Source organism: Lissotriton helveticus, chromosome 7, assembly GCF_964261635.1.
Source record: "Lissotriton helveticus chromosome 7, aLisHel1.1, whole genome shotgun sequence".
NCBI classification, from domain to species: domain Eukaryota; kingdom Metazoa; phylum Chordata; class Amphibia; order Caudata; family Salamandridae; genus Lissotriton; species Lissotriton helveticus.
The window spans coordinates 1,355,605,048-1,355,632,440 of record NC_136068.1 but is presented as its reverse complement, the minus strand read 5'-3'; the positions used below and the strand labels follow the sequence as shown (position 1 = coordinate 1,355,632,440).

The window sequence follows — 27,393 nt, the reverse complement described above, 5'->3', positions numbered from 1 at the left end:
TCGGGACTATTTGGAGAGGATAAGGGGTACACCTCTATACATTAAACAGATCCTAAATGTATTTCTGTTGAAACTGCTAAGAAAGACAATCTAACTTATTGTAACAATACTATACATTTTGCTTTCTAACTGTAACACATGTAACTGTGAAGCGCTCTGATACCCTTGGGTCATGTTCGCGCTATACAAAACTCTATAAATAAATAAAAATAAATAAAAAACAGATTCTAGATAGCAGCCGTAGGTACTGGAATCCTAACACAGGGGAAACTCCAACGCACCCAGTGATCCACACGATATTACACATGGGAGTGGGGCGTCCTCTGGTCACTTGGCTTTATAAGGCAGTGCGTGAGCTGATCCTCCCATCCCTTCAGCCCTTGCGTCAAAAATGGGAAACGGACATAGGTAGGGTAGTCCATGACAAAGAATGGAACACAGCCCTGGAATACCCCCAAAAAGTCTCCAGAAATGCGCGATTCCGAAATATACAGTTTAATATCCTCCACAGAGCCTACCTCACACCGCACCGCCTACACCAATTCTTCCCAGATACACACTTTGCATGCCCCCGCTGTCAAGCCCCAGCAGCAGACTTCAAACACATGTTCTGGGACTGCCCCACACTCAATGGTTTTAGGGACAGGGTTCATCGGACAATAGTCACCAACATCACGACTATGTCCACATGGGAGGCATGTGCGCTCGGGATTTTCCGCAGGCGGAAAACCGAGAAAGTACAATACCGATTTATGTCCCTAGCTGTCCTCTTGGCAAAAAGGGGAATAGCCATGCACTGGAGGCGCCCCTACAGGGCCTCCGGAAGCAGCCTGGGTAGGCGCCATGAACAAATGGGGAAAAGCTGAGGAAGATACACTCCGGGAGGAAGAACTGAAGGGAATCCGCAAACACCCTATTTCCTTCGAGTGGGCACAATTAATGCACAAATTTACACAGGCAACGAACCCACCGGAGACACCCGCGGCCTCACAGTCCCAGACCGAGCCGGCTACTCCAGTCCCCTGTACCTCAGAGACGCCACGACAAAATCCGCCACCCCGGACCCAATCAGGAGTGGTACCCACATAGAGTGGTTACCCCTCGGCAGAGTAAGGACCGCTGCAAAGACTCGAGTCCTCGGCCCTCGCCGCCCCGCGCACGCTACTGCTTCTCCACACATCACCGAAGTAGAAATCCAGGAATAAGAGAAATCCCACCAAAGCACAGTTGGAAAACTCCTGCTCCCCTTTAGTTCCTCCCTTCCTATGGTTTGCTCCAACAGTTAGAAAAGTTAGCAAGTTTAAACTGGATGGGGTCCCCCCGCCAGAGATTTATTAGTAATGCATACGGACAAGGTTGACACGGCAACATCAAGGGATACACATCACGACGACCCTGTCAGGTACACCCAGAGCGACAGCTTACACCTACAAGTGACGCAGGGTCGCTATTGTGCTAAGAGGGGTGGGTTACTTTCCCCCTACAGGTCTTTATTATCATGAGGTATACAACACTGAAGCTGCAGGAATATGATGTATGTAACAATGGATCAAACAGTTCCAGAACGGTCGGACAACACAATGCTCATGTATGAGAATGTATACCTGGTTTTTCTTGTTATTGTGTCTTCACAGCATCGCACTAATGTACTGAACTATAACTGTCATAATGAATGCAAAAAACCCAATAAACAAATTTAAACAAAAAAAAAAGCAAATAAGTTGTAGCAGCAAAAACAAAAGAACAAGCAAACAACATATATGCAAAGGGAAAACAAAAGACTTAGATCATAGAGATGTATATAAGGAATAGTCTGACTTCGAGAAATTAAGACTAAAGCTGAAGGTGTCTATTCAGCAACAGTCTTTTTAATTATTTTTTGAAGGAGATAGTCAAAGGATTAGATCTTGTTTCTGAAGGAATTGTGTTCCATATTCTAGGGGCAAGACCAGACAAGGAGCGATTCTAAGTTTTCGTTTTGTTGAACTTCTGTGTCTTCAATAAGAGAGAGTTAGAGCTTCTTAGGGAGCGACTCCCACCCAATAGTTCAATTTGTTTATCCAGGTAGACGGGAGTGTTGTGATGAAGAGCCTTATGGGTGATGCAGGCTATTTTAAACTGAATTCTAGCTTCACACGGGAGCCATTGAGCCTGAGATGTCCGGTCAGGTGTGATGTGGTTGCGTTTACTGGATCCCATGATGAGCCCAGCAGCTGACTTTAGAGAGGCACCTAACAGAGCTAGTCTGGCTTTGGGTAGACCTGTAAGATTAGTACTCCCGTAATCTAGGCGGGAGATGACTAGGGATTGGACTGCTGGCTGAAGTCATCTGGGGGTACATAGGGTTTGATTTTCTTCTGGAGTGTTCAAATGGTAGTTAGCTCCTCTTGTAGCTGCACTGATGTGATCTTGCATATTCAGATATTTGTCCAGAGAAATGCTTAACGATATAGTTGAATAAGCAATATGTGGGGTGCAGATGAGCGCTGTAAGCTGTTTGAGCCACTCATCTAGGGGTGAGAGATTGTGGGAGCAGAAGAAATTCGGTCTTGAGTGCGTTAAGCAAAAGATGATTTTGGTTTAACCATTTTTTTTTTAGTCCACACTCTACAAAACATGCTCTTAATTCAAGAATATAGCACTGGTCAAGCCAATTGCTGTCGCCCATTGAGAAAAGAGAAAGAAACCCGGTCTCTTCTCACTGAAGGGTGGGTGGATTAGACCCCCGGGCACTATTTTCTGCGGGGCTTATCAGAGATAACCAGGACTCCTCCTCTTTTATAGGCCTTTCACACCTAGCCGTAGCTATTTTCCCATTGTTTCGGCCAAGCAAGCACATTCGTAATCATTGGACCAATAAGTATAATGATTGTATTTCTTGAGAACAAGTGATCCATAAAAAAGAAGAAAAAGTGAGAAAAGCTTAAGGTAAGAGTCAAAGAATCAGAAACAAAAAACAAAACAAAAATAACTTAGAATGTGTTAATCCCGAGATAATAAGAATACATTAATACACAAAAAAATTAATAAGTAAGCACAAAAGGGGTTGAAGCGAAAACTGTAAACCAGCTATCCCATAGATCCCAGAATTTTGTTTTTTTAACCCTTTTGCTTGCTCGATCAAGAGTTGAGATACGTTGAGCTGAACTTATCCATTCAGATTTAGTGGGTGGAACAGGTAAGATCAATTTTATGCAGATCTCCCTTCACGCCAAAATGATAAAAACAACCTTCTGGTTTCATGACAGAGCCAGATTTTCTGTGTCTCTCGCAATTACCCCGAAAATAACTGTAGACACTGTTAGCCCAACCTTTTTACCCATAATTTCTGAAATATTACTCGTGTGGTCCCAAAAGAGCTTGATCAAAGGACACTGCCAGAACATACGTACCTCATGTACGTTGGTATCAACACACTTCGGGTACTTCTTTGTCGCACCATTCCCCAGCCTTATGGACAGTAAAGAGATGATTTCTTTTTAAGGGGGCAGCTTTCACATTCGACCAAAGGGTAGACATAGATACTTGCCCGATAGTTTCGAGGTCATCACCCGGCATGTCCTTCTTCCAGCTCTCTGTGAATGGGTTCAGTTTTTTGTCCCCAGTCTCAATCATTTGCCAGTACTAGGCTGCTACTTCCTTTCGAGTTGGTCTTGTACGTATTACTTTTCTCAAATCCCTATTCCCAGCTATTTTGTTACTTATTGATTTAGTCCAACGGAGAATTTGCAAATACTTAAATTTTGACACAGAGTTATTGGTTAAAGCGGAGAAACACTGCCATGGGATTACCTCATTTTTTTACTATTAGCTCTCCCCATCTTGCTATCCCGGTTCTGTGTAAAGGAAGAGCCAAAGCATCTTGTAAACATGCCGGTGGGCCCTGTTGGTGTTGAGCTGTGAAATAAAGAGAGCAAAGAATAGCTGTGTTAAATACCCAGAAGGATAATTTTTCTCTTTCCGCAAGGACAGTATTAGAATATGCTCTACAGTAGACAAGCTTGGTAAGACAAGACAGATGAAAATTAATGTAACATTTAAAGATTTGTAACGCAGCCTGGTCCTTTTTGATGCATAACTTTTGCTGAAATTTCAGTGTGGATTCCAAGTCTGGATCTGTTGATCAGGTGTGTCCAGCATCATTTAATATCCTCTTTATGTAGTATTTTCTTTAGTACCTTACTTCTAATATAAGCCTTTAATCGGACGACTTTAGGATGCTACAACAAATCCACTGCTTAAAAACATTTTTATTTACTGCAGAGGGCTCCAACCTTTTTTGTAACAATGTCTACATATGTTGAATTAAAATCGTCCCCAGCTACTAATAAGTCTTTCAATAGTAACCACATCAAACAAGTGGTAACCAGATGCAAGCAGTGATCACCTCAACTTGCCATACACGATTGTCAGCAGTAAGGCAAAAAATACTTTGCCAATGTGCAATGCCTAACATGGATAATGCATAATATCCACAGCTGCACTGCCCCTGACACAAGGTAATAATCTTAGTAAAGGTCTCCCCAACACCACGAGTCAACACTCAAAAAACAACTTACATATATTTTTGAAAATCAACTATTTTTCTATAAACATAAGCTTATAAGTTGTGAAAAAACACACATTTTCGATTTAAATACACACTTTTGAATTTTCACATACATTATTTATCCAGTATTGGATCTTTCATTGATTCACATTCTTGAATCATTCCCGCCGTCGAGGTAGGAGTCTCACGGTAAATTTTATAATAGCAGTAATTAATCTTATAGGCAACAAGGCATTGTACAGCCACTGCATTACCCACATCCATATCCTTTTGTAAAAAGAACCAAAGTTAAAACACAGCCAATCAGCATCCTCTAGAACACTCCACAGAGTTTCTACAGCATATCGTAGTGACAGGGAGTCTCCCTGACCTCTGCTCAGTTTTTCTCTTCATCTTGGATTTTTGCGATTTCATGATGTCCGAATCTTCTAAGAAAGGGCTCTTCAGGCCTTGTGGGTCATGTGGTTAGAAGAGACTGCATACTGAAGATCCCCACTAGGATTGTATTTGCTGCCTGTACCCTCTTCATAAGGTAAAGTACTGTAGAATCAGCAGAACTAGATAGAGAAGGCAGACTACTTATTTAGTTGGAGAGGCTAAAATCTAAATCATCTGTGGTCTCTGGTGAGGTAGGCAGTGTAAGTTCCTAGGCATCCGTCCAGCTCTCTAAGAAGAGGGATAGATCTTTGGAATCTCCTGATGGAAATAAGAAAGCTTCAAAAAAGACCCATCATGAGTCTGCTTACACGGCCTCAAAAAAAGGGAAGCTTCCATTCCCTTCTGAGGAAAAATCTGCCTCAAAAACTGGCTCTAAATATTCACAGACTTCGTTAGTCGTCGTTGAAAAAGACCTGATCGATGATGAAACCGCCGTTCAAATTTGTCTCCCAGCAGTCGTCAAAGACGCTTACACCATCTACGGAGGCTTCGTCGACTAGGATTAGATTGGCAGAAGTTTTATCGTCGTCTATTCCACCGCCTACGCTATTCTCTTCGTCTGCACCTGCATTGCTGACTATGCTGCCAGCGTCGGCTCAGGGTATTGCCAGATGTGGGTTCCTTGCTCACTTTGCCACTAGAGTCAAGCTAGCCTGGCTGATGAGGTTTGTGCCTCGAAACCAGTCCCAGAATGCTTGTTTCCGGTCCATGGAAGACCTGGCTTGGCAGCTCGGGCTGGACTGTACCCATGAGGCACAGGGTCAAGACTGATTTGCATATAGCTCGGTCTGAACTGGGGTGGCCAAGTGAGCTAATGAATGATGATGGATTCAACCCAGATCTGTGACTTGGGTTGTCAATACTGGATAAGAAAACGAGTTACTTACCTGTAACATCAGTTATCCAGTATTAATATATTTCATAGATTCACATGCGACCCACCCTCCTCCCCGGAGAGGCTTACCGTATTATTATAAATACTCTTGTCACTTGTGCTTGAAAATATGACAGTCTTGCCTCTGTGGAGTGTTCTAGAGGATGCTGTTGTCTGATTGACTGTGTTTTAACTTTGGTTATTTTTACAAAAGGATATAGATGGGCGAATGCAGTGGCTGTACAATGAATTATTGCCTATGATCAGATTAATTACTGCTATTATAACATTTACTGTGATAATCCCACCTCAACGGCAGGTATGATTCAAGCATGTGAATCTTTGAAAGATACCAATACTGGATAACTGAAGTCACAGGAAAGTAACTTGTTTTCTTCCTCTTCCAAAAGTGAAGAGGAAAAAATGACACATGATTGTCACATGACTTGTGATTCCGGTTCCTGCATCAACATTTGATTGCACAGGGATTGGAATTTGGTCCTTAATTTGTAATGAAGGATATGGTGTTTTATTTCACCTAGTGAAAGCTGAATAGTGCGTATGACAAATTACTCTATTAGATTTAATCAATGTATTTAATGACTTGGCTCGGATGCATGTTCTAAGCTTCTGAGTTACTTACTATGTTATCGTTGCCATATGAATAACGTATTTATACATTTTTAACCAACAGCCAGAATCCCCAAAACCTGTGAAACATCAGGCAAGTGATATTTTCTAAATTTTATGTTGCTTTGTGCTTAATGTAAGCAAGCGTTTCATGAAGTGTTAGCAATTTGAATGTTCTTGTGTGGTTTGTTTCCATCATGCCATTTTAACCTGATCTTGAAGGCACAGTGGTTTGTAAATTTCACCAAATCTTCAAGATGGCAATATATACCCATATTACATGTTACAGTTTACTTTGTTTTTTAGATTACATGTTTCTTTGGGGGCTTGTGTAAAGTGTTTTTTAACCAATCAAGTGATGTAGTTTAATATTTAGCTTGGGTGTTAGGGGAAAACTTAACTGATTTAACACTCTTTCCCTCCCCTGGCAGAATGTGTTTTTTTTAACTATGTAAGGGCTATATAGTTGCACGAAGTGTAATCTATTTTTTTACCTTGCTGAGTGTGTATGGGGGGTGGGGGCGGGGGTTTCAGTCACGAGAGACAAATCCTCAAGGTCACCACTCCCCTAGCTATTTTCTCAACATCTGGGTGCAAGTGGTTAAATATGTGGCTTTTAGGAGAGCTGTTTCTCTTCTTAAAGCCTTTGTAACACGTAATGTGTGAGGCAGTAAACAGTGATTTTCTTATGCCTATTTTGCTGTATTGTGCTGAATTTGACCTTGGCACTGTATTGATGAATTTGTGATCGTGCATTTATTATTAGTTTTTCACTGCCATGGATATATATTTTTAAAGTCTACAGTATAAAAAAATCCCTCCCCGTGTTTGTCTCGGGTGTGCGTGTGTATATATAGTTAATATACAGACAGCCCACAGACACACACACAAAGGGATCTTTTGATTCTGCAGTGTGTTTAAAATTTGGAGGCTGTAAGTAGAACCAGGTATGAGTAGTGTCCATGTCACTAGTCTTGAGCGGCATAGTCATTTCCAAACACTTTTTCTGTCAAGTGAAACCATACAAGGTCCAAGAAGGACAGCTGCTGTATTTGTTACGGGTAAAAACCCCTTGGTGGAATTCTGTCCTTGCCTTAGGGTTTAAAGTATGTACCTGTGCTGTGCATAATAGGAACTGAGAGACAAGTCTCTGACGTGTGGAAAATTAGTGTGCCAAGGGGTTTAGTATAGAAGTCCTTAAAGCCAAAATAGACTAGGGAAGGGAGGGGGTTCGGTTATGAGCTAGTTAGAATCTACTTGGCTGACTTTGATAACAAAAGGTTAAAGTTGAGCAAAATATGAAAAAAAAATGAATGTGCTTTACGTGCTAGCACAAATTCAAGGTCCCTTACCACCTTTCTTGACTCACTTGCGTGAGATAAGCCGGTTTGAGGACTTCATTTTCCACTTGTAAACAAAAGAAACCCTCAGACATTTGCAGGCTTTATTTTCCTAACTGTTATTGCAAAAGCAGTATGTTTAAACCCACAGGTTGGGGCCACCTCTGTTCACTGAACTTGCATCTACCCATTTGCTCAGATGATAGTTTTGGTACCATGAGCAAGTCTTTTTTTTTTAGATATATAATTAAAATAAAATGGGCAGATATCAAACCAGATTAAAATTATGTTTGAGAAAACAGGATGATTTTATTTTCCAAACGTAGGTAGTTCAACTGCACAAGCAATTGCCTCCTGGACTGCAGCTTATTACATGCATTGCCATGGCTTATAGAAGGATTCCTTTGACCTCTGTATAAGAAGGGAATGAGAGAGTGGACATTCACATTGGTGCAAGCTTTGCGTTTTTACAAAACAAAATGTTTTCCGATGGTCGAACATAACCCGATACGGAGTAAACTATAAAAAGTTGTAAATGCCATGAAAGAAATCTTTAATCCGGACATGCCGGGTGAAGCACGTTGATGAAGGTAGTGTGAAATATATACAGAAGAAACGGCTCTCCACACCACCATGGCCCATATACTAAGACCATTTATTTCATCATTTTATATATACATAGTTGCCTAAAATGCACCTTTTCATTGCACATGATTCCTGTCCATACCCATTAATCTGTGGAATGCAGGAACATTAGGTTTCCCAAATTTAAACCATTATTTCCAGATTTATTTTCAGGAACCAGTGCCACAAGTTAGTTTATAGAAGTGTTAGTTTAATAAAAATCAGTTGGCAGAAAACAGTTGTGGGGATGTTTAAATAGAAGCAGAGGTGTGTTTAAATTGTAATAAGCTATAGCTTTTTGTTGATTTGTACTAAACCCCCCCAAGTAATAATTAATAGAGGGCAAGTGGCCCTATAGTCTTCACTATGTATCAAGCACACCAGTTTCGGATCTGCCAGAGACACATAACAGATGGATCATAGATCCAATCTGTGTGCCGTGCAAAAGAAAAAAAATACTAACTTTTCGTCTCCAGAAATGTTAGATATGAGTTTCTGCAGCCCGGTTTTCTGTACTGGCACATGTATTCATTAATTCTTTATTCCATCCAAGCACAATGTGACACACTTTAACCAATTATAAATTTCCACATTGCCCCTTCCCTTACCTGGGCTATAAATAGGGAGAAGACCCAATACATTTCCTGCCATCCCAAAGCTTAAAGGAATTGAGTCTACTAGCGGGCAAGGAGGAAAGGACGCAAGTGTATTCAGAGTAGTTAAGATTATCAGTAAATAATTGAGTCAATACCTCTTCAACTCATTTCTCGTACCGTTAAATCATAGCCCTAATAGCACCTCAAGTCCCAGAAAGATACAACTTCTGGTTCAAGCAAAGGATACATTAAATGTAATAAAGATTTGCAACATACAAGACGAGAAAGATCATTTAAGAAATTGAAGTTGTCAATACTCTAGATCTGAACTCCATTCATTTAGTCTCCCACATCAAATCTATAAGGTGAGACAAAGGAAGATCAAGTGGCCCACTTACCATATAGCTGTTGATCGGGCTGCAAATGCTTCCGCCAGGGGGTAACATTTATAGATACACAAGCCACAGAAATCATACTTTTTGAGCCTTTGAAACCATGTTGAACACCACCAGAATTGATAAAGAGATTCTTAGATTGTTTATAATCCCGATATCTTGACAAATTTTAGGACCCTTAAGACATCCAGTATGTACAAAGAAAGATTCCTCCTCAAGAGTAAAGGGAACAGAAATGAAAGAAGGAAGAGTTCTCTCCTGATGAAAACTAGATGTAATTTTGGACAAAAACGAATTCCTGATTTGCAAACCAATCTGTGGCAAAAGTATTCTTGATAAGGAGATCTAAAAGATCAAGAAACAAGTTTGCCCAATTTGCGTGCTGGCCATTAAAAAGAACCTTCCCAGGCAAGTGTTTTAGATCTACACTAGAAAGAGGTTTAAAGAAGATAACTGAAATGCCCTAAGGGTAAAAGGAAGATCCCATCAAAGATCCATTGATTTTTAAAGAAGGCATATGCATAGAAAAAACCATTAAAAGTCTATTGCAGTAGGATTCAATTTCAGGAATAACCTAAGGTGTTCTAACTGCCCTTATTGCTTGCCATAGTACCCTTCAAATGGATATTCCAGTCCTCTATAAAACCCATTGTAGTCAATGGATTCAAAGTCCTCTCTGCACATGAGATTAGAATTAGAAAGGGAAGATGAGAGAGGATCATAAGAGCATCTAATGGATACATTCTTAGATTCCTGAACTGATAGGGCTACTGAGGATTAAGGCCCTTATCAATCACCTCCTCTAAAACGTCCTTGTTGCTAGACATATCCTCTGACCTAGACTTGGAGATAGAAGAGGAACTTGCAGCAGGCATTGATTCACTGGGTAGATCCATTCTGGCATTTTGGACATTATACGGATTACGAGAACGAGCACATGGTGGCAATATGAGGCATGATCACAGATCCGACACCAGCAAGTCTCTGTAGCTGCCCTCGGAACACCAGCATAAGGGAACTCTTCCCACTTGTACCTACAAGAAACTAAAGGGCTGTAACAATCTGAAGGATTTCAGGGAAAACGAAGACCTCGAAGGTCTCATCCTTTCCATCTAAATGTAAACAAAAGGGATTTATCTACATAGACTCAAACCCACTACCTGTGGTATGCCCAGCACACTGCAATACTTACCAGAGGGACTGAAAAAGACCTGCACCTTCGTCCAGGATGCCTAGCAACACTTAAGTTCCTGCGGGTCTTAAAGCACTGGATCTGCAAACCTGAACCAGTCAGGCTATTATGATTACTACCTTCAGAAGTTAGACCAAAGAAATAGGAAGTATGGTGGGTCTTCTCCCTACTTAGTGTCCAATAAGGGGAGGGGCAATGTGGGGGAAACGGTGGTGTGTGGAACTCAAATTGTATTTGTGTGGTTATGTTGGTCATGTTTTGGCTGAATGGGGCGGTGGGATATTTCATTTAGTAAGTAATGGTATATTTAAATGGGTTGATGAGCTATCATTAGTTCACCCAACTAGACTTATATTTTGAGAATTGTTATAATCCTAACGTTGAATTTAATAGTGTGCAAATTTTAAATATAACCATTAACCTGTGACTTTTTTGTTTTGATGTCATTTTTAACTACAGAGTGGATCCCTGTTGTATGTGAGTAGCATGTAGTTCCCTACCGTTTTGGTTTCTTCATGTAAAATATCAATTCATAATTAATGGCTTTTTTAATGGTGGCAGTATTTCTTTATCGTGTGATAACCTTGTATTGATGACCTGCATGGCATGCTGCATGACCTTGCAGTTAGAAGACACCCTTTGAGACTGCTTTCTCTAATGTAATTGGCTATTTTCTGTGCAAGCAATAGCATTCAGGAATGAGGGGTGGAGGAGTTCTGTTTACAGTTTTGGGAGTGTGTCTTGAGGCAATTCTTGGCTCCTCGAGTCCTGTCTGCTGATTTTGTTTGCCCTTAGTAGAAACCCTCCCAGCACCATATAACTTATATAAAGGTAACTTGTCAAACTGATATCATCATATGTAACAGATGGAATTACCATTGAGACTTAAAACGAAAACCATGCATCAATAGAAAGGGAGAATTGATTGGACAAGGCTTTCGAAAATGTATTTGGCTAATTATCAGAAAAAAACCTTTTTGAGACAATTAGTGCCATATGTATTTGTCAGTCAAATAATCTTTATTCTGCCAAAGGCCATAAAAGATACAAAGTACAAACTTTTATAAATATTCCATAATATCTGTTAAAAAAACACTTCTTTACACACAATTTCAGTATTTTAAGGCTTGTTTAATATTACAATAAATCATAAGAAAATCCTTATTCTAATATAATGTTGACTAATCAAGTGAACAATAGATAAAATCAGTAGAAAGTTGCTATAGAAAATATGATTGCCTGCAATGTCTGAATCTAAAAGGACGAAATGAAAGTAACAAAAACTGTTTCTTCGGTACTAAATACGAAGGACATAACATAATAAAGTTCATTGTTGATTGCAAACAACGATTGTCAGCCGGGCAAGTTCTTCCATAAGTCTTTCTCTGGAAAATTTGCGATACATGTAATATATTGAACCTAAAATGAGTTAAAAAAAAAATAAAAACCTGTATGCTGCCATTTGGCCAGGGTGAGACATTCTGAAACAATTTGGAGGTTAAAGTCTACTCTATTGACCGTATAGATAGCCACAATCTCATTGGTCCACGTTTGATTGTATCGTCCAAACTGGTATTTCCCTGTTCAGCATGACAGATAAATGAGGGTACGATTGTCGGGACTGCCAGTAATCCTCGTTAGAAGGCTTCTCTAACGGTCTGAATCTGTATTTGTCATGAACTGTTAAGCATTTGCTTTTAGATACCCATCCTTTTATGGCATTGTCATTGTCTTACTTATGAGCGCTAATCACACAGTTTTGTTTTGAGAATTGCACAGCAGTGCTAGGTGTTTGGTCTGTGCAAGAAACTGTGTTAAATCATCAAGCATGCAAATGTTGTTAGGTAAGTTACTTTTTCCACCTATCCATCTATTGTTGATCATCTTATTTTTTTGTGTAAGTAGTAGTTGAGCTTTCCGGATCCACATACAGAGAAATAGTACCTGATGCATTAGCCTCGTTTGGATGACCAGATAGATGGATTCCACGTTCTTGAACAAAATGGTGTTAAACTGGTCATAGGTACACACTGCGAGCAGAAAAGGGTGAACATTCCTGACTGTATAGTTTATTGTCCTTCCTCCTGTGCAATCGCAATGGTCCATGGCCTGCTAGCTTCCAGCCCTGAAACTATTGCTCCCTTTTGTGCTGTTTTGAAAGCGATTGAAAAGGCTGCACAGTGAGCTGGGCTCATAGTTGGCTCAGTGCCACCACACATCCTGTAAACGTCTAAGGATTGCTTGAGATGTTAATAGCAGCAGATTGCTATGGTTAGGTACTGAATTTAATGCAGGATTCGTCTGGTCAGTACCTCACTGTAAAAACATATTGAAGTGTAGGGTTTGGGGGTTCCTAATACTTCCCCCAATATCATTGTATTTTGTCACCTCTCTTTGGCCCTAGTATGCAATCTTGTTTATGCACCATTACGTGCTTACTCACATCTATGGTAAGTGTGTCTGCTTATTTTACACGCTTCCCATGTGATATACCATGCTTAGAATTTGAGGCTATAATCTGCTTGCATGGTACCCACCCTTAGTGGACCCAGGCTGGTTATATTTGTTGTTTTATTTACATTTTGCTCCTAATTATGCATAACATATTTACAGTTGTAAAGGGCCATAGTTCACACAGTTTGTATAGTGCAGGACAATGTTACAAAGCTCAATTACTGTGATTACCCTAGGTAACATTCAATATGTTCGTGCATAGTGAATCAAAAATACATAGGACTGCAACAAGTTAGTAGCCATCCCTGTAAGTTAAAAAAAAAGTTATAAATTAGTAGGACAGAAAACAGTGGAGAAGTAGACACCAAGACAATTCAAGCACATTTTACAGTAAGGAGAAAATTAATTTGAAATACCTACTACACCTAAATGTCTCCATATAACATTTTTATATAGTCTGTTTCAAATTCCTATATCAAGCCTAACTCATTCCCCACTTAATATAAACTGGGCTATTTTACTGTTGTAACTCCACTCTTTCCTGCTTAGCGAGTGGTGACTGCCTAGTAGGGGGCCTAGTTGCATATTGGAAAATGTAGGCGATATTTATGTATTGTAGATTTTTTGATTTTGAGTTTCGTTTTGGAGATCTATTTTTAATTCTATTTTATATGCTACATTTATTGCATGTCAAGGTAAGAAGTCCTCAATTTGAGTCCTGTTCAAATACGTATTTTCATCTGTCATTTTATATTTTTGCTTTTATAGTTTACTGTTATTTTAAACAAAAATATATTTTCTGAAGCCTGGTGGTTATTTGTATGGGCAATGATGACTGCTCCATGACTGGACCTTCATTGTTATTGTTAAACACTGACTATTTTAACTTGTGTTTAACACAGACTTTTACAAACTTTATGTGGGATCCCAGTCACTTTTGCAATGGAGACAATACCCTTCAGTTATCACACTTGCGATGCTATTTACAGATATTTTCTTTTAACACCTTTTTAAAATTGGGATTAAATGTGGATGGAGCAGCAGTGCCGACTAAATCATTTATTTTCTTTTGTTTAAAAGTACAATTAAGGAGTCTGTTTTGCTAGCATACAGGCTCAAATAGATGTAAAACTGTAATGTCCATTAATAGGCGCCAAAGAGCTTCACCGCCCACCTAAAAAACAATTGGTCTCTCAATTCATGGTGCCACCTGTGAGTAGGATCCCTGAGCACAAAGGGCTCTTTTCCATCATTGGAAACATTTTGTTGCTTACCCTCTTATTGTCAGTAATGTCGTTTTCCTTTTTCCCCAAAACATCAAACTCTTCCAACAAAAGTCACATGCATGTGTCAAATGATGTTGCACAAGTTTGTCTATTTCCCCTCCATCCTTGTAAAAAAGACTAGCCTCTGGTAGTCTGCACTGCCACAGGTAGTTGGACAAGCTTAAAGTAACAGAATAATCTGTAGTTTTCAGATTTCCTATTCTGATAGATGCTGGTTAATTTGACAGTTGAAGAACTAAGTTGATGGGCAGGTTATCAAGGACTTCTCCAGCATTTAATCTGTCATAGGTTCACGCTTGAATCATTACACTTTGTCATACTGTAAGTCCCATGGTAACCTTACAATAGCAATGCAACACACCGAAGGCCTGGAAGGCTTCAAAATAGTGCCACTTTAGTTGCATGCTCCCCTCAGTGGAAAGAACCTGAACTTCAGGTCTTGAGGTAAACAGCATTTGGGGGAACCGAATATTGACCTATTTGCAACACAAAGAAACCAAGAAATGCCAGTTTCTCTGAATGTCCTTCTAATCCGGATAGCACAGCTGGTACTCTACAGAACCAGAATGCGTGCATGGACGTGCCACCGGCACGCCAAATGCAAGCCCGTCTGCTCCCGGATCGCTTCCAGCGCCAGCCACGCTGTCCCTTTCATTAGTGGTGAGAGTGTTTCTTGGACTCTGGACTCCCTCCTGGCTTTAAGGAGGAACTCATGTCCAGCTGCCCATGATATTAACATGGTGAGCGTAGAACTCCCTGACTACTGCAAAAGCTGTAATTTTGTTGTAGGGAATACGGGGGTGGCCTTGGGAAATAGAGGCATGAGCCCCATGGCCCCGGTGCTGAAGAAGTCAGAAGACAGGCTAAGAGCCTGTCTGATTAATTGCAGGTCATTGCCTAAACATGCAGATGATATTTGACTATCGCTGCATGACAACAAAAGGGATGTGATGTTTCTGACTGAAACATGGTTAAAGGAGGAAACCATACCGGCTTTGACCCTGGCTATTCCACCGGGTTTTAAAATCTGCTGTGCCAACAGGGATGGTGAGAAAAGAGGGGCTGCGGTAGCCATCATTGTGAGGGATTCATGGGAGATTTCCACCACACAGCTGAGAAATATGGACTTGATAGAAGGTCTGAATTTCTGTATAAAGACAGGACCCACCTCATCCTTTTGATATATAGACCACCAGAATGTCCACCCAGTCTAATCCCTGACCTATGCAACTTCATTGCTCTGAAGAGAAGTGTGGCTCAGTGGTTAGAGCGGCAGACCCTGATGCAGAGGTCTAGCCCGGGACCAGGGTTCAATTCCCCGCCTCGGCGGGTCTTGGGCTCAAAATTCCATGGATCTGATAATTCTCGCCTCGGTGCCTATTCCAATCATGGGGTCCCACTCTGCAACTCTGGGCAATATCTTGCTTAATCTCCACAACGGCCCCCACAATGCTAAGGATGCCTGGCCTCCACCTTGGGGGTGCCCAGGAGTGGACAACTCACAGGGAAAGCCAGGATGGGTTCCACAGCGGTATTCGTACAAGCGCCTTGAGACCCTTGCGGGTGAGTAGTGCGCTATACAAGTATCAATTTACATTTACATTTACAAGACATTGTAAAATGCCAACTATTCAGCCGTAGGAGATTTCAACATGCATATAAATGATCCTGGCTGCACTTATGCTTCGCAGCTAACCATGTCTCTCAATGGAGTGAATCTAACACAACATGTAAAATCTCCCACTCACTGTGCAGGCCACACCTTAGATTTATTGTTCTCGAACATCTTGTCCTTGGTAGCCGAGATCCCACATCAATTGGTCTGGACTGACCACTACTTGGTCCCTTTCTCGTTTAGTCTGGAAAAACTACAACCTGGTTGAGAAATGCGCAATATACCAAAAAGAAATTGGAAGAAGCTAACAGCAGAGACCCTAGGTCCAGCACTGTTGGAGAGTCAATTGCACCTAACTAGTGACCCTAATGTAGACACGCCGGCACTGAACAGGTGGATCTCTGCCGCGCTGGAAACCATATAAAAATGATGATCACTCCCCCAGTAAACTACCTTGCAAGCATGCTTCCAATCTTCCTCTCAGGCGAATTCCACCAAAAATTAGATAAAATGTGCACCAGATTTCTCTGGTGAGACAAAAAGGCTAGGATAAGCTTAAAGAAACTGAGAAGGCCCAAAAGTCAAGGAGGGGTAAATATAGCTCACCTCAGAACCTTTCAACTTGCATTCCTAGCCAAGCAGAGCACACATTGGATAGAGCAGTCGACAGAATACGCACCAGTTTGGCTACAGCTAGAAAAGGCAATATCAAAAAATCTTAACCCACTAGCCCTTCCCACGGCCAACACACACCCCCTTGCGAACAACACAATATTGAAAAACACTAAGCTAGCACTACTGAAGCTAGACAAAAAATTGAGGTTAGTATTAAGTGCTCCAAAGCTGAATCCCTATGGGCAAATAGCGCCATAAAATACAAAGGGAAAAAGCTCTAGTTCGAGAACTGGATAGAAAAGGACCTCTACAGATTCCTAAAGATCAAAACAGCTATGACGAAATCCAAAATAACAAATACCAAGCCATCAATCTTCCAATATGTAACTAGCATAAACAAACTGGGACATCAGGTCTCACTCATATATAAAACCCTCAGCACACAAAAATCGAGTATCAACGAAAAAACGGAAAAGTATTGGAACTGCCGCATACACCCCCCATTGGACGACCGGGAGTGGAGCCCTCTATGGTCATCCGCCACATGAAATAAGATCACCCCAGTCCTTGCACAGACCAAACTGTGGCTCTTACATAAAACATTCTGGACCCCAGACCGTCTACATAAACTAGGACTCAGAGACTGCTCCACATGCTGGAATTGCAATGCAGCCAAAGGGGACCTAGAGCACCTAATTTTTCAATGGATTTTGGGGAAAGGTATTTGACTTTATAGATAAGGCGCTCAATTGTAAAATAATAAGAGACTTTGCCTCGATCACTACGGCTTTCATCCGAACGGAACTCCCCACAGAGGGAGAAAAGGAGCTTTTGGACCTTTTCCTAACCGCCGCAGTCAAGTCAGTGCTCACGAACTGGAAGGACACCTCTAAAGCATCATACAGCAGTTGGCTCAGCTGGATCACTTACCTAAGAGGAGTCGACTCCCTAGCCATAAGATACTCACCCTGCAAAACCTCCTCCAGGAGCCTATGGGAATCACTGGACAAGAGCTTGACTCTTTCGACCCACCTTAAAACCTTAACAATTGAACGAACTATCAACCAATAAAAATATATGCCATAGCCACTACGTTAGCTGAAGCTGTCGGATATACCCTGTAATCTCTCTCTCTCTTTACTTATTCACACTTTCCTCTTCTCCTACACTATTCCCGCCCTACCACTACTGTATAACCAGCAAAGGGGCGCCATTCGAAAAATATTTACCATGTACCATTTACCTTGTACAGCACAGGATGGTTACCCATATGAAGATATCCCTGTGCACTGTATGTATATGTATAAATACCATAAAGAAAAAAGAAAAAAAAGTAGATGTAAAAAAATGGAGTGCCTCTGGAGGAAGGGTTATAGTCCAGTGTCCAAATTGGCCTATTAGAAAGCTTTAACAGAGCTCCACAAGTTGATGAGGGTGACAAGAAGGGATAACCTTGTGAAGCGCATTAACAATGCTGAGAACTTGGGCAAGGAAATCTTTAGGTTAGTCAGCTCTTTCACCAAACCCATTGCACTCGAGAGCAAGATACAACCATCTCCATCATTGTGCATGAAGCTATCGGACTTTTTGGAGAATAAAATCTTGAAGGTCTGACATCTTCACGACCGAGATGGAGACTGTAGAAACAGAGGCATTGGGAGTCTGAAATATCGAGGACACTTTTCTCGAATTCATCCCTATCTCCCAACAGGAATCCCAGGCGGAGATCCTGAAATGTAAGTCTGAGTCCCCAGAGGATCCATGCCCACCAAAAGTGTGGAATGCATTGGTTCACATAATAAATCCGCTCTGAATCATATATGAAACACCTCACTCTCCTTGGGCATCTTTCCTGATGTATGGAAACATGCGCTGTTATTGCCCTTCAGGAAAAAGCCTAATGTAGATCCGGGAGAGCTTAACAACTACCGCCCTATCTCATTCTTGCCAGCACCGGCGAAGATGTTGGAAAAGATGGTACAGCGCCAACTGGATAATGTCATTGATGGGCATGATGTACTGTATGATACGCAAGCCGGCTTTCTGTCCTGTTTTAGTATTGAGACTGCATTGTTGGAGGTGGCGGAGTCTGTAAGAATGACTGTGGACTGGTGAGCATCAGCAATTCTGGTACTTTTGGACTTGTCCGCAGCATTCAACACTGTGGATCACCAAATCTCATTAGACCGAATTAAATTGATGGTACTGGGATGGATGGTTCTGTCCTGGTTACAGTCCTATCTTAAAGGATGCACGCAAAGGATCGCTCTTCAATCTTTTCAGTCCGAACCCAAGCCGCTGTGGTGTGGGATGCCGCTGTGGTGTGGGATACCACAGGGTGCGCCTCTGAGCCCACTGCTCTTCAATACCTTTCTGGCACCCCTGTTCTCACTCATAGCCAACTGGGATGTTAAGGCAATATTTTATGCAGATGCCACCCAGTTAGTGTTCTCCTTCAGGGATCATTCTGTGGACTCCTTTATTAGATTTAAGGAATGCTAGAAGGACATCTCCTGTTGGATGAATAATAATAAGCTAAAGCCCAATGCGGAGAAGACAAAGGACTTATTCTTTGGCAAGGCATCTCCCCCGTCAGCTGGACTTTGGTGGCTGGCGGAAATGGGCCTGCTACCTATCCCAGCAATGACAGCAAAAACTAAAATGGGAAACGTATCTTTCGTTCACAGCCCAAGTATGTCATATAGCAGCCTCATGCTTCGGTAAGTTGAGAAGCTTGAGGACATTTGTGCATTTATTGCCGGAGGACTGTCGCAGAATCATTGTTCATGCCACAGTGACATCTTGGCTGGACTATGTAAACTGTCTATATCTGGGTCTAACTGCCTATCTGATTAGGAGATTGCAGTTGGTCCAAAATGCGGCTGCGAGATTAATCAGACGAGTACCATATCGACACCACATCTCTACTCATAAGACAGCTCCACTGGCTTCCGGTAGCGAAAAGGATAATGTGTAAGATCTTGACCGTGGCCTTCCGAGCACTGCGAGGCAACTGTCCCAGTTACCTTAAACAGCGATTATGGCTCTACCAACAAAAACGGTCATTGAGGTCTAACTTTCAACATCTGCTTTGCGAACATCGCTACATGAAGTCACGCATAGAGGGCAGATCCTTCACGGTGGTAACAGCAAGATTGTGGAATTCCCTGCCTACCAACTTGCGCCTTATTCAGTCTGAACGGGAGTTCGGAAAGACTTTGAAGATTTGGCTTTTTAGCCAAAGCTCGAATCTTGGTAATCCCTCTTCTGCTTGCCCGCTAAGCGCCGGAGTACCTCTGCTTGAGGTAGCTGTCGCGCTCTATAAATGTTGATATTTTTATTATTCCATTGAGAGCATGACCAGACCATCTCTTCAAGTGGGGAGAACAAATCCTGCATCATAACCTCTGATCTTTGAAATTGTCAGGGTGGCTCCGGAATTCAGTGAATTCCAGAGCTTGTCATTCTGACAAGACCGTACAAGCACTCTATAATTAAAACTTATAAAGCAAAATGAAAAAAGGTTCGGCGTGTGGTAGTCGTCGAAGTTTAGAGTCCAACTTGGTGACAACCACTGCCATAAGCTACCGAAGTGGAGTAGTGATGCTATGAAAGATCCATCCAGTTCCTCTGTGCAGTGCTGGTTATTGATTAACAGAATGTCTTTCCTTTGAGTATTCATAAACTCTCCCAGTCAGTTGACTTTTTTTTTTCATCCCCTTACAATCCTCCAGTCAGTGTTCATCAACGGGATATTGGGCCTAACTGCACCTGCAGTATTTCTGCTACTTCGAGTGAGATTGAGAACAATCTGTATGCCAGGTTGCTCTGGCCTCTGACACCTCAGCGAGACTTGGCTGGTATTGGAGCACATGTTGCATTTATAGATTTTAGAGCTGCCATCCCTGTGCATGACCTTGGAACCTTCCTTATCTTCTTTGGGGTTTTTAACAATGCAGGTCTAATGCAGCACAATGGCCATGCACTATGTGAAAAAGGGGAAGATAGTCTGATCACACAAACTGTCCTCTATGAGGTGGATGCATTTTAGGCACGGTCACAACGTCTCTGTATTTGTCTTTGCTGAAAAATAATTTCCAGACATACTTTGAGACTGCATATGTTGCTCAATCCTGTGTTGGAACTTCGGCTTTAGTTAACGTCTCATATTGGTGCCTTAAGTGATTGGGAAATTTCTTCAGCTTAGCAGAGTTTGATCTGGGGAGATGTGTTCATAGTGACCTGCTCCTTCTCACTGCTGTATGCATTTTCTCTGATCTTGATTATGAGAAATATCAAGCAGCACAAAGTGGATGTGATCCAGTACTGAGCAGATTGCCAAGAAGAGCCAGGTCCTCCCAGTCTTTGTCTCTGTCAGGCTTCCCATAAAGGAGGATCTCTCGTCCTAGCAGAGCGGTCCCTACGCCTAAACATACGCATCCATTGCCACCAGGTTTGGAAGTTGAGAGGCAGCTTCTGTTTTGACAGTTACTTGAAGACATTATGCATGTGATGCTAGTTTTCAGCAGGCAGTGCCCCAAATCTGTTTCATTCTAATAGACAGAAAACATTTCTGAGTTGGTTTAAGGCCTAGGACTTGGACCCTTTGTCTTGTTCTGTTCAGTGGTTCACGGGTTTATAGTCCCTCTCGACAGAAGGACCGAATATTGGAAGGTATTCTGAGCAGTAGCATCTATCGCACTTGCAAGCTATGGGATTCACTGAAGGGAAAATCTAAGGCTGCCCAGAAAAAATATATAGGGACACAACTTTTCCAAGCCAGTAAATGATTTTCTTCAAAACAAAGTGTGACATACAGGTTGACATAACTCTCCATAAGCCTGTTCTCAGGATAAGCAATTCAAGTAGTTGGTCCTTGATTGTGCTCTGGTTATCGACTACAGAACAGGTGTTGATCATGCCCGTATTGAGGTCTTGTTAGCTAATTGGATCAGTGGACTTTACACTGTTCCCACACCTCAGCATGGATTCCTTGCATGGTGAGGTTGGTGATAGCCAACGTATCCTCCCATCAAAATGTTTGTTTTTGTCCCATTTAGCTTTGTACAGTCTCTGGTGAGGTCTTTGAAGCCCAGCCTTTTATGGGGGCCTTTAAACACCTTATGTTGTAGGTGTTCCTTCACTGAGGAAAAAAGCTCTAGCAACTCTGTTTATCTGATATTATGGACCCACACAGTTGTACGAGAAGATTTACAGGATGGCCTCACACACCATCCAGGTGTCAGGCTTCATCATCGGCCACCCCCTTTTCGCCAAAGAATCCTCTAATGACAAATGAGTCCCTACAAAGGCTGAGGTTCAAGCATTAGCAGGTTAACTGAAGAGAAAAAGAAAAGGGAAAGAGGTCCAATACTAAGAATCCCTAACACCTACCGATTATGTTTTAAACCTTTATTCCTTGGTGGTGGAGGGATGGTTAGAAAAGCAGATGGACAATAGTAGCCCTGTTAGGTGCTAATTGTCCAATTCTAAACAATGAGGTCTGTTCAGTCCATCAGGTCGACATGTTTCAGCCCCCACAATGACCCACACAGGGGTCCTGGGATTTCTTCAGGACCAAATTGAACCCTATATGTCCCTATTGCTTCCCTATTACATACGTGCTAATTTACATGCATACAATGCCCGGTTGGCCCTTAGTCCACTCCGGGTCCTTCTGTGTCTAAAGGAGAATATCTAGAAAACACAAGGATGGGTAGTTAGGTGAGTACATTGCACACATATATACATCCACATGTCAAAAAAAGGAGAAAGCATATTCTGCAGAGTAGCAAGAGTGCATTTGTTTCAAAAGATTGAGCAGACCGCTTACATACACAAATGCAGTCGCCCTTGTACAGCCCGTGCTCATGCACACTCCATTCAAAACCATACGTTGTCTTTGCGGTGTCTTAATCAAACCTAGTAATTTGCATATCATGTGATTTTATCTTTACGTCCTTATGCGGAGTCAATGCGCACAACGTATATGTAAACACACCTTTTAACACTGTGATCTTACCCTGTATAGCTAAATCATGAATCTCATGTAGGAGTCCTATAGTCACACCCTAAAGAAGTTTTTACAAGTTAGATGGATCAAAGTTTGAACAGAGATACAAGAGGGAGCCAGGCGGGTGAGCGCATAGATGCGCTTGTCACACTTACAGCTTACTTCGTCAAGGATCTCCCTCGCCGGATCACCTACGGTGTAACCCTATCCTCCTCCCGATGCTGCCGTCCCGTTTGTGTTTTGCCAGCCTTGTAGTGTTTGGCATCCCTTTGATGACATCATCGGCAGGCGACAGGCTATGTATCATGGGAACTGTAGTTCCAAGCTATTACGCTCGCTACTAATTGTGTGGTTTATCCTGAAGTATATGCCAAAAAGCCACCATTGATCAGGTGCGTGGCAGGATCTTGAAAAAGTAGGATCTTGAAAAAGTATTCTAGGTTCGTGAAATCACCAGTTACCGATATGTAACGTTAACGGACCGGACTATGTTGCCTGAGTTTTTTCATATGCGATGCTAGGTATTCTGAGAGATGTAGTCCCCAGGTAAATGATTCATGTAGAGGATCTACCTCTTGATGAAGCCTGATACCTGGATGGTGTGTGAGGCCATCCTGTAAATTTTCTCGCACAATTGTGTGGGTCCATAATATCGGATAAACTGAGTACCTAGAACTTTTTTCCTCAGTGAAGGAACACCTAAATCATAAGGAGTTTAAAGGCCCCTGTAAAAGTCTGGGCTAGTAAACATAGAGACCTGTTTGTTTCTGTGGTGGAAGTTACATTTATACGGAGAACACAAGTGATGGCCCCTGGCCTATAGGCAAATCCTCTCCCTAGGACCTAACAGTGGTGGGGTCCATTGTTTAAACTGAGGTCTTTGAAGCATCTTGCGGGATACGTAGTCCAAATTTGGCGGTATTTTTTGTGTGCTACTTAATTATCATCACAAAACTTCCCGTCCATTTCAGTCTCTGCTTGCTTCTCATGAAGTCCATGTGCATTGTGTTTTGCAACCATGTGTTTGTAAGCATGCCTTGTGCCAGAATTAGGTCCATTTGCCTTGCCCCACCACCACTACAAGACTGATTATGGTTACGCCACGGAGCAGCTGAGCTCTGATAGGGGCACTGGAGTCCAAGACCTCAAACAGCATTGGGAGGAGCAAACTGCAGCTGAGTCTAACCGCTGCCTCTGCATTAGCTGAGCCTGCATGTAAGACCTTTGCTGCCGCCCACTGTAAATACTGTTTAGTAATGATTAAACCGACCCTTAACTGTTAATTCTTTGTCTGGCACTGTTTTGCTGATCAGTTCTGGTGCGCCTGTCTTCATTTGTTGAGAGCTCATCTTATTTCCAATACATAACTTTATCTAGTAACAAAAATGCTCTTGTTGGGACAATGACTGCTATTTTATGTTTAAAAAACCTATGTTGAGCACTCAAATCTTTATTGTGACTTTCTTTGTTTTATTTCTTATTCCTGGTTTATAGGGGGAACTTGAACGCCAGCTGCTGCAAGCCAACCCCATCTTAGAATCGTTTGGAAATGCCAAGACTGTGAAAAATGACAACTCCTCACGTTTTGTAAGTGTGAAGTTCATAATCTTTATTAAATATGTCATTTTGCTGTTCATGGCATGGTAAAAAGTGCCAGACAACGAATGGATGTAGTAGGATGACCCATTTCCCCCGTGATACCTGGTGGGCGGAAGCAAAATGTGAATAACACTTCTGGAGACCAGTGAATGTAAAACACTGAAGCCCCCTGTAGGAATGGATATATGTATGCATTTCTAGAATTATTATTTTGCAAAACATGAGGCTGGTGCAACAGCTAAAATCTGCATCACATTTATAAGTCAAAAGACATTTTGGGAGGGTGGGTATCTCATCTGACCCCACCAGTCTAGCAGGGCACCAGACAATAGAACAGATACTGCATGTGTACCTTTGGCCCGTCGTACTGTCATGCCCCTAAACAGTAGCTTTTACTAGTCATTGCCAGGGGCAAAACTGGGGGAAGTGATCAGCATCTTGAGACTTATCACCTTATTCTTTGCAATTTTAAAATCACATGCATTTACAAATCATATTGATAGGTGTGTCACAGAAGGATTGGATTAAAGCTTTTGGAAGACGGGAGGTGCATGATAATTCCTTGGGGTTAGGATACTGTGATATAACTATTTGCTTTTTTTGTATTTGGCTCTCTGCTAGTTTCTAATGAACAGGAAATCGTATCTAAGATGGACTGAAAGGAGCTTGTAGAAACCCAGACATGTAGTTATGTCTTTGAGTGCACCTGTTAGTGTGGGATTCTCCAATATGCAAAGCATTGCTCGATGATTTAGACTCTGGAGGCCGTGCAAGAGTTGATTATTTGCGGAATTGGCAATGAAGTTATGAAATACATGTGAAGAGTTGTGTACAGCGACTGCAATTGATTTGTGAAGAAATAAAGAAGAAAATACTTTGAAAATCACTTTATTGGAGTATCAGCTGAATTCTTTGATTGGACTTTATTGATTTTTTATCTAGTATTGCTCAGGTTGAGAATTGTGTAAATTTGATTTTACTGGTAGACATTGTCTTACCTGTTTGATTACAACTGTTGGCAAGGGTTGTATCTCCACCTTTGAGCACTGACTAGAAGACTAGATAAGTTTCACAAGACAATAAGAACACTTCCTTTAGCGCATTCGTTCCCCTCTTGTCAGTTTTTGTAAACAAAATATTTGCGGAACTGACCTGACCGTCGTCGTTGCCCTGGTCCCTCAGCCCTGCTGGTACTGGTGAAGTTGGCCCGCTGCTGCTCCTGCTGCTCCTCGAGGGTGCCGCTTCACGGCGTGGTCATTGTCTGGAGACTCTGTGTGTTTGCGGTGGAGAACAGCTGCTTCAGGGGTGGAGCGCTGCAGGGACTCACTTGTCCAGGAGCCCCTGCGCGACCTTTGCCATCTGGTCAGCGCACCCTGTTAGCCCCGCCCCCACGCCGGTAAATTGGTTAAAAGAGCCACAATCCCTTGCTGACACTGGGACTCTGGAGGCCGTGCAAGAGTGGATTATTTGCGGAATTGACCTGACCATCGTCGTTGCCCTGGTCCCTCAGCCCTGCTGGTACTGGTGAAGTTGGCCCGCTGCTGCTCCTCGCCGCACCCGCTTTGCGGGTGCCGCTTCGCGGCGTGGTCATTGTCTGGAGACTCTGTGTGTTTGCGGTGGAGAACAGCTGCTTCAGGGGTGGAGCGCTGCAGGGACTCACTTGTCCAGGAGCCCCTGCGCGACCGTTGCCATCCGGTCAGCGGACCCTGTTATCCCCGCCCCCAGGCCGTCATACTTCCCATAAAACCAGCCTATCTTTTCGCTGCGCGGGATGCGCCGGGCGAATCCCGGGCAAAGGGCGGGCCGTCTGTGGCCGTCCGGGGCTGGCCAAGGCTGGGCTGGGCCACCCCCTGTCAAGTTGACTGTGGTTGTATGTTCAGGTTGTGAATTTCTGTGCCTCAGTGTTTCCTAGTAGGGAGGTTTCTGTAATAGGCACAGTTTTGTTTTGAGTCCATGCCAATGTCAACCCGCTCGGGCAAGAGCTTGAGAGGGGGTGGTGGGGGAAGTTCTGGTTGTGTAACGGGTACAATGGACCAGTTTATCACCCGAGTTGTCACAGTTATCGAGAAGGAAATCGCCATGAAAGAGCGGCGTCTTTCTCTGGAACTTCTTGTTGACAAACGGTCATCATTGGGCCACTTGGCTCTAGTTCCATCCCCAGTACGCCCAATTGATCCCTTGGAGGCTGCTTTACCCCCTTAAGATCTTCCACGGGTTGCAGCTCTAAGGGCCAGTTTGGACAGGCTGGAGAGCTTGACAGCCATAGTACAGCTCGATGGAGATAATGCTGTATTAGATCCACTGGCTAGCGAGAACCTTGCCCCTATGCCTCCTCCTGTTATTTCTACTAACCATGGGGTTCCCCTCCCTCCGCCAGTATTAGCATCACTGGCAGCGAATAATACAACCCTTAGTAAAAGGAAAAGAACTGCTAGCCCGCGTAAAGGAAGTCATGCTAAACCCTATAAGAAATTCAGAAAGTCAGGCCTTAAGGTGGGTGGGACCTACAATAAATTGGGGCAGGGTGCTGGTTGCTCCCAGGGCGACAAGGGAGAGGAACTCCATGGCGTTATAGCAGCGAAAACCTGCGCTGACCTGACGGTTGATCCTGCTGAAGCCCTATCACACGAATCCCTCTCCATTGCCAACTTAGAGAAAGTGATGAATTCATTATTGTTTCCGGTTTTGGAGAGAGTTAAAGGACTCACAGAGCGGTTGGATAGGTTTGAGCAGGTAACCCTGGACAACTTCTTCTCCCTAAAATCTCTTATTAAACTACATTCGAGAATTAGGGAAGATGGTCTAGGGGGGAATCTGCAACCCGGGTGACACCTACATCCCCACAAGGCCCTACGAACGTAGTCGGGCCAGTACCCGGGGTGGCCGTGGCAAATGCTCCTGTTGTACCACCTGTGGTTTCCTCTGGGGCCGCCCGGAAGTCAGGGTTGGCCACAGCGGACGGTATAGTGCGACCTAAAAGATCTAAGGCTAGCACTATTCCAACTAAAAGGATTGTATGGCCCAAGGATTCTGGCAGCAATTGTCCTGCCAACTCAAAGAATTCTGGGATTGGCAATGGCCCTGAGACAAATAATATTAGAACAGACAAACCGACGATAGTCCCCACCCCACAGCCAGGAATGGACTTTAATGCAGGGCCGGCCCTTACTGTC

General features: G+C 42.7%; 1 protein-coding gene across 6 annotated transcripts in view; it reads left to right on the top strand.

The window, feature by feature from the left end:
- The window catches only part of MYH10 (myosin heavy chain 10), a 1,407,286-nt gene that overhangs the window by 242,705 nt on the left and 1,137,188 nt on the right, over window positions 1-27,393 (top strand). For 4 of the 6 annotated variants that reach the window (XM_078654663.1, XM_078654660.1, XM_078654662.1 and 1 more), the window contains exons 6-8: window positions 6,556-6,585; window positions 11,098-11,115; window positions 24,116-24,208. In XM_078654663.1, coding sequence (XP_078510789.1) covers window positions 6,556-6,585; window positions 11,098-11,115; window positions 24,116-24,208 — 141 coding nt within the window. The remainder of the gene's footprint in view (window positions 1-6,555; window positions 6,586-11,097; window positions 11,116-24,115; window positions 24,209-27,393) is intronic. The other 2 variants (XM_078654665.1, XM_078654664.1) reach the window with 1 other exon arrangement.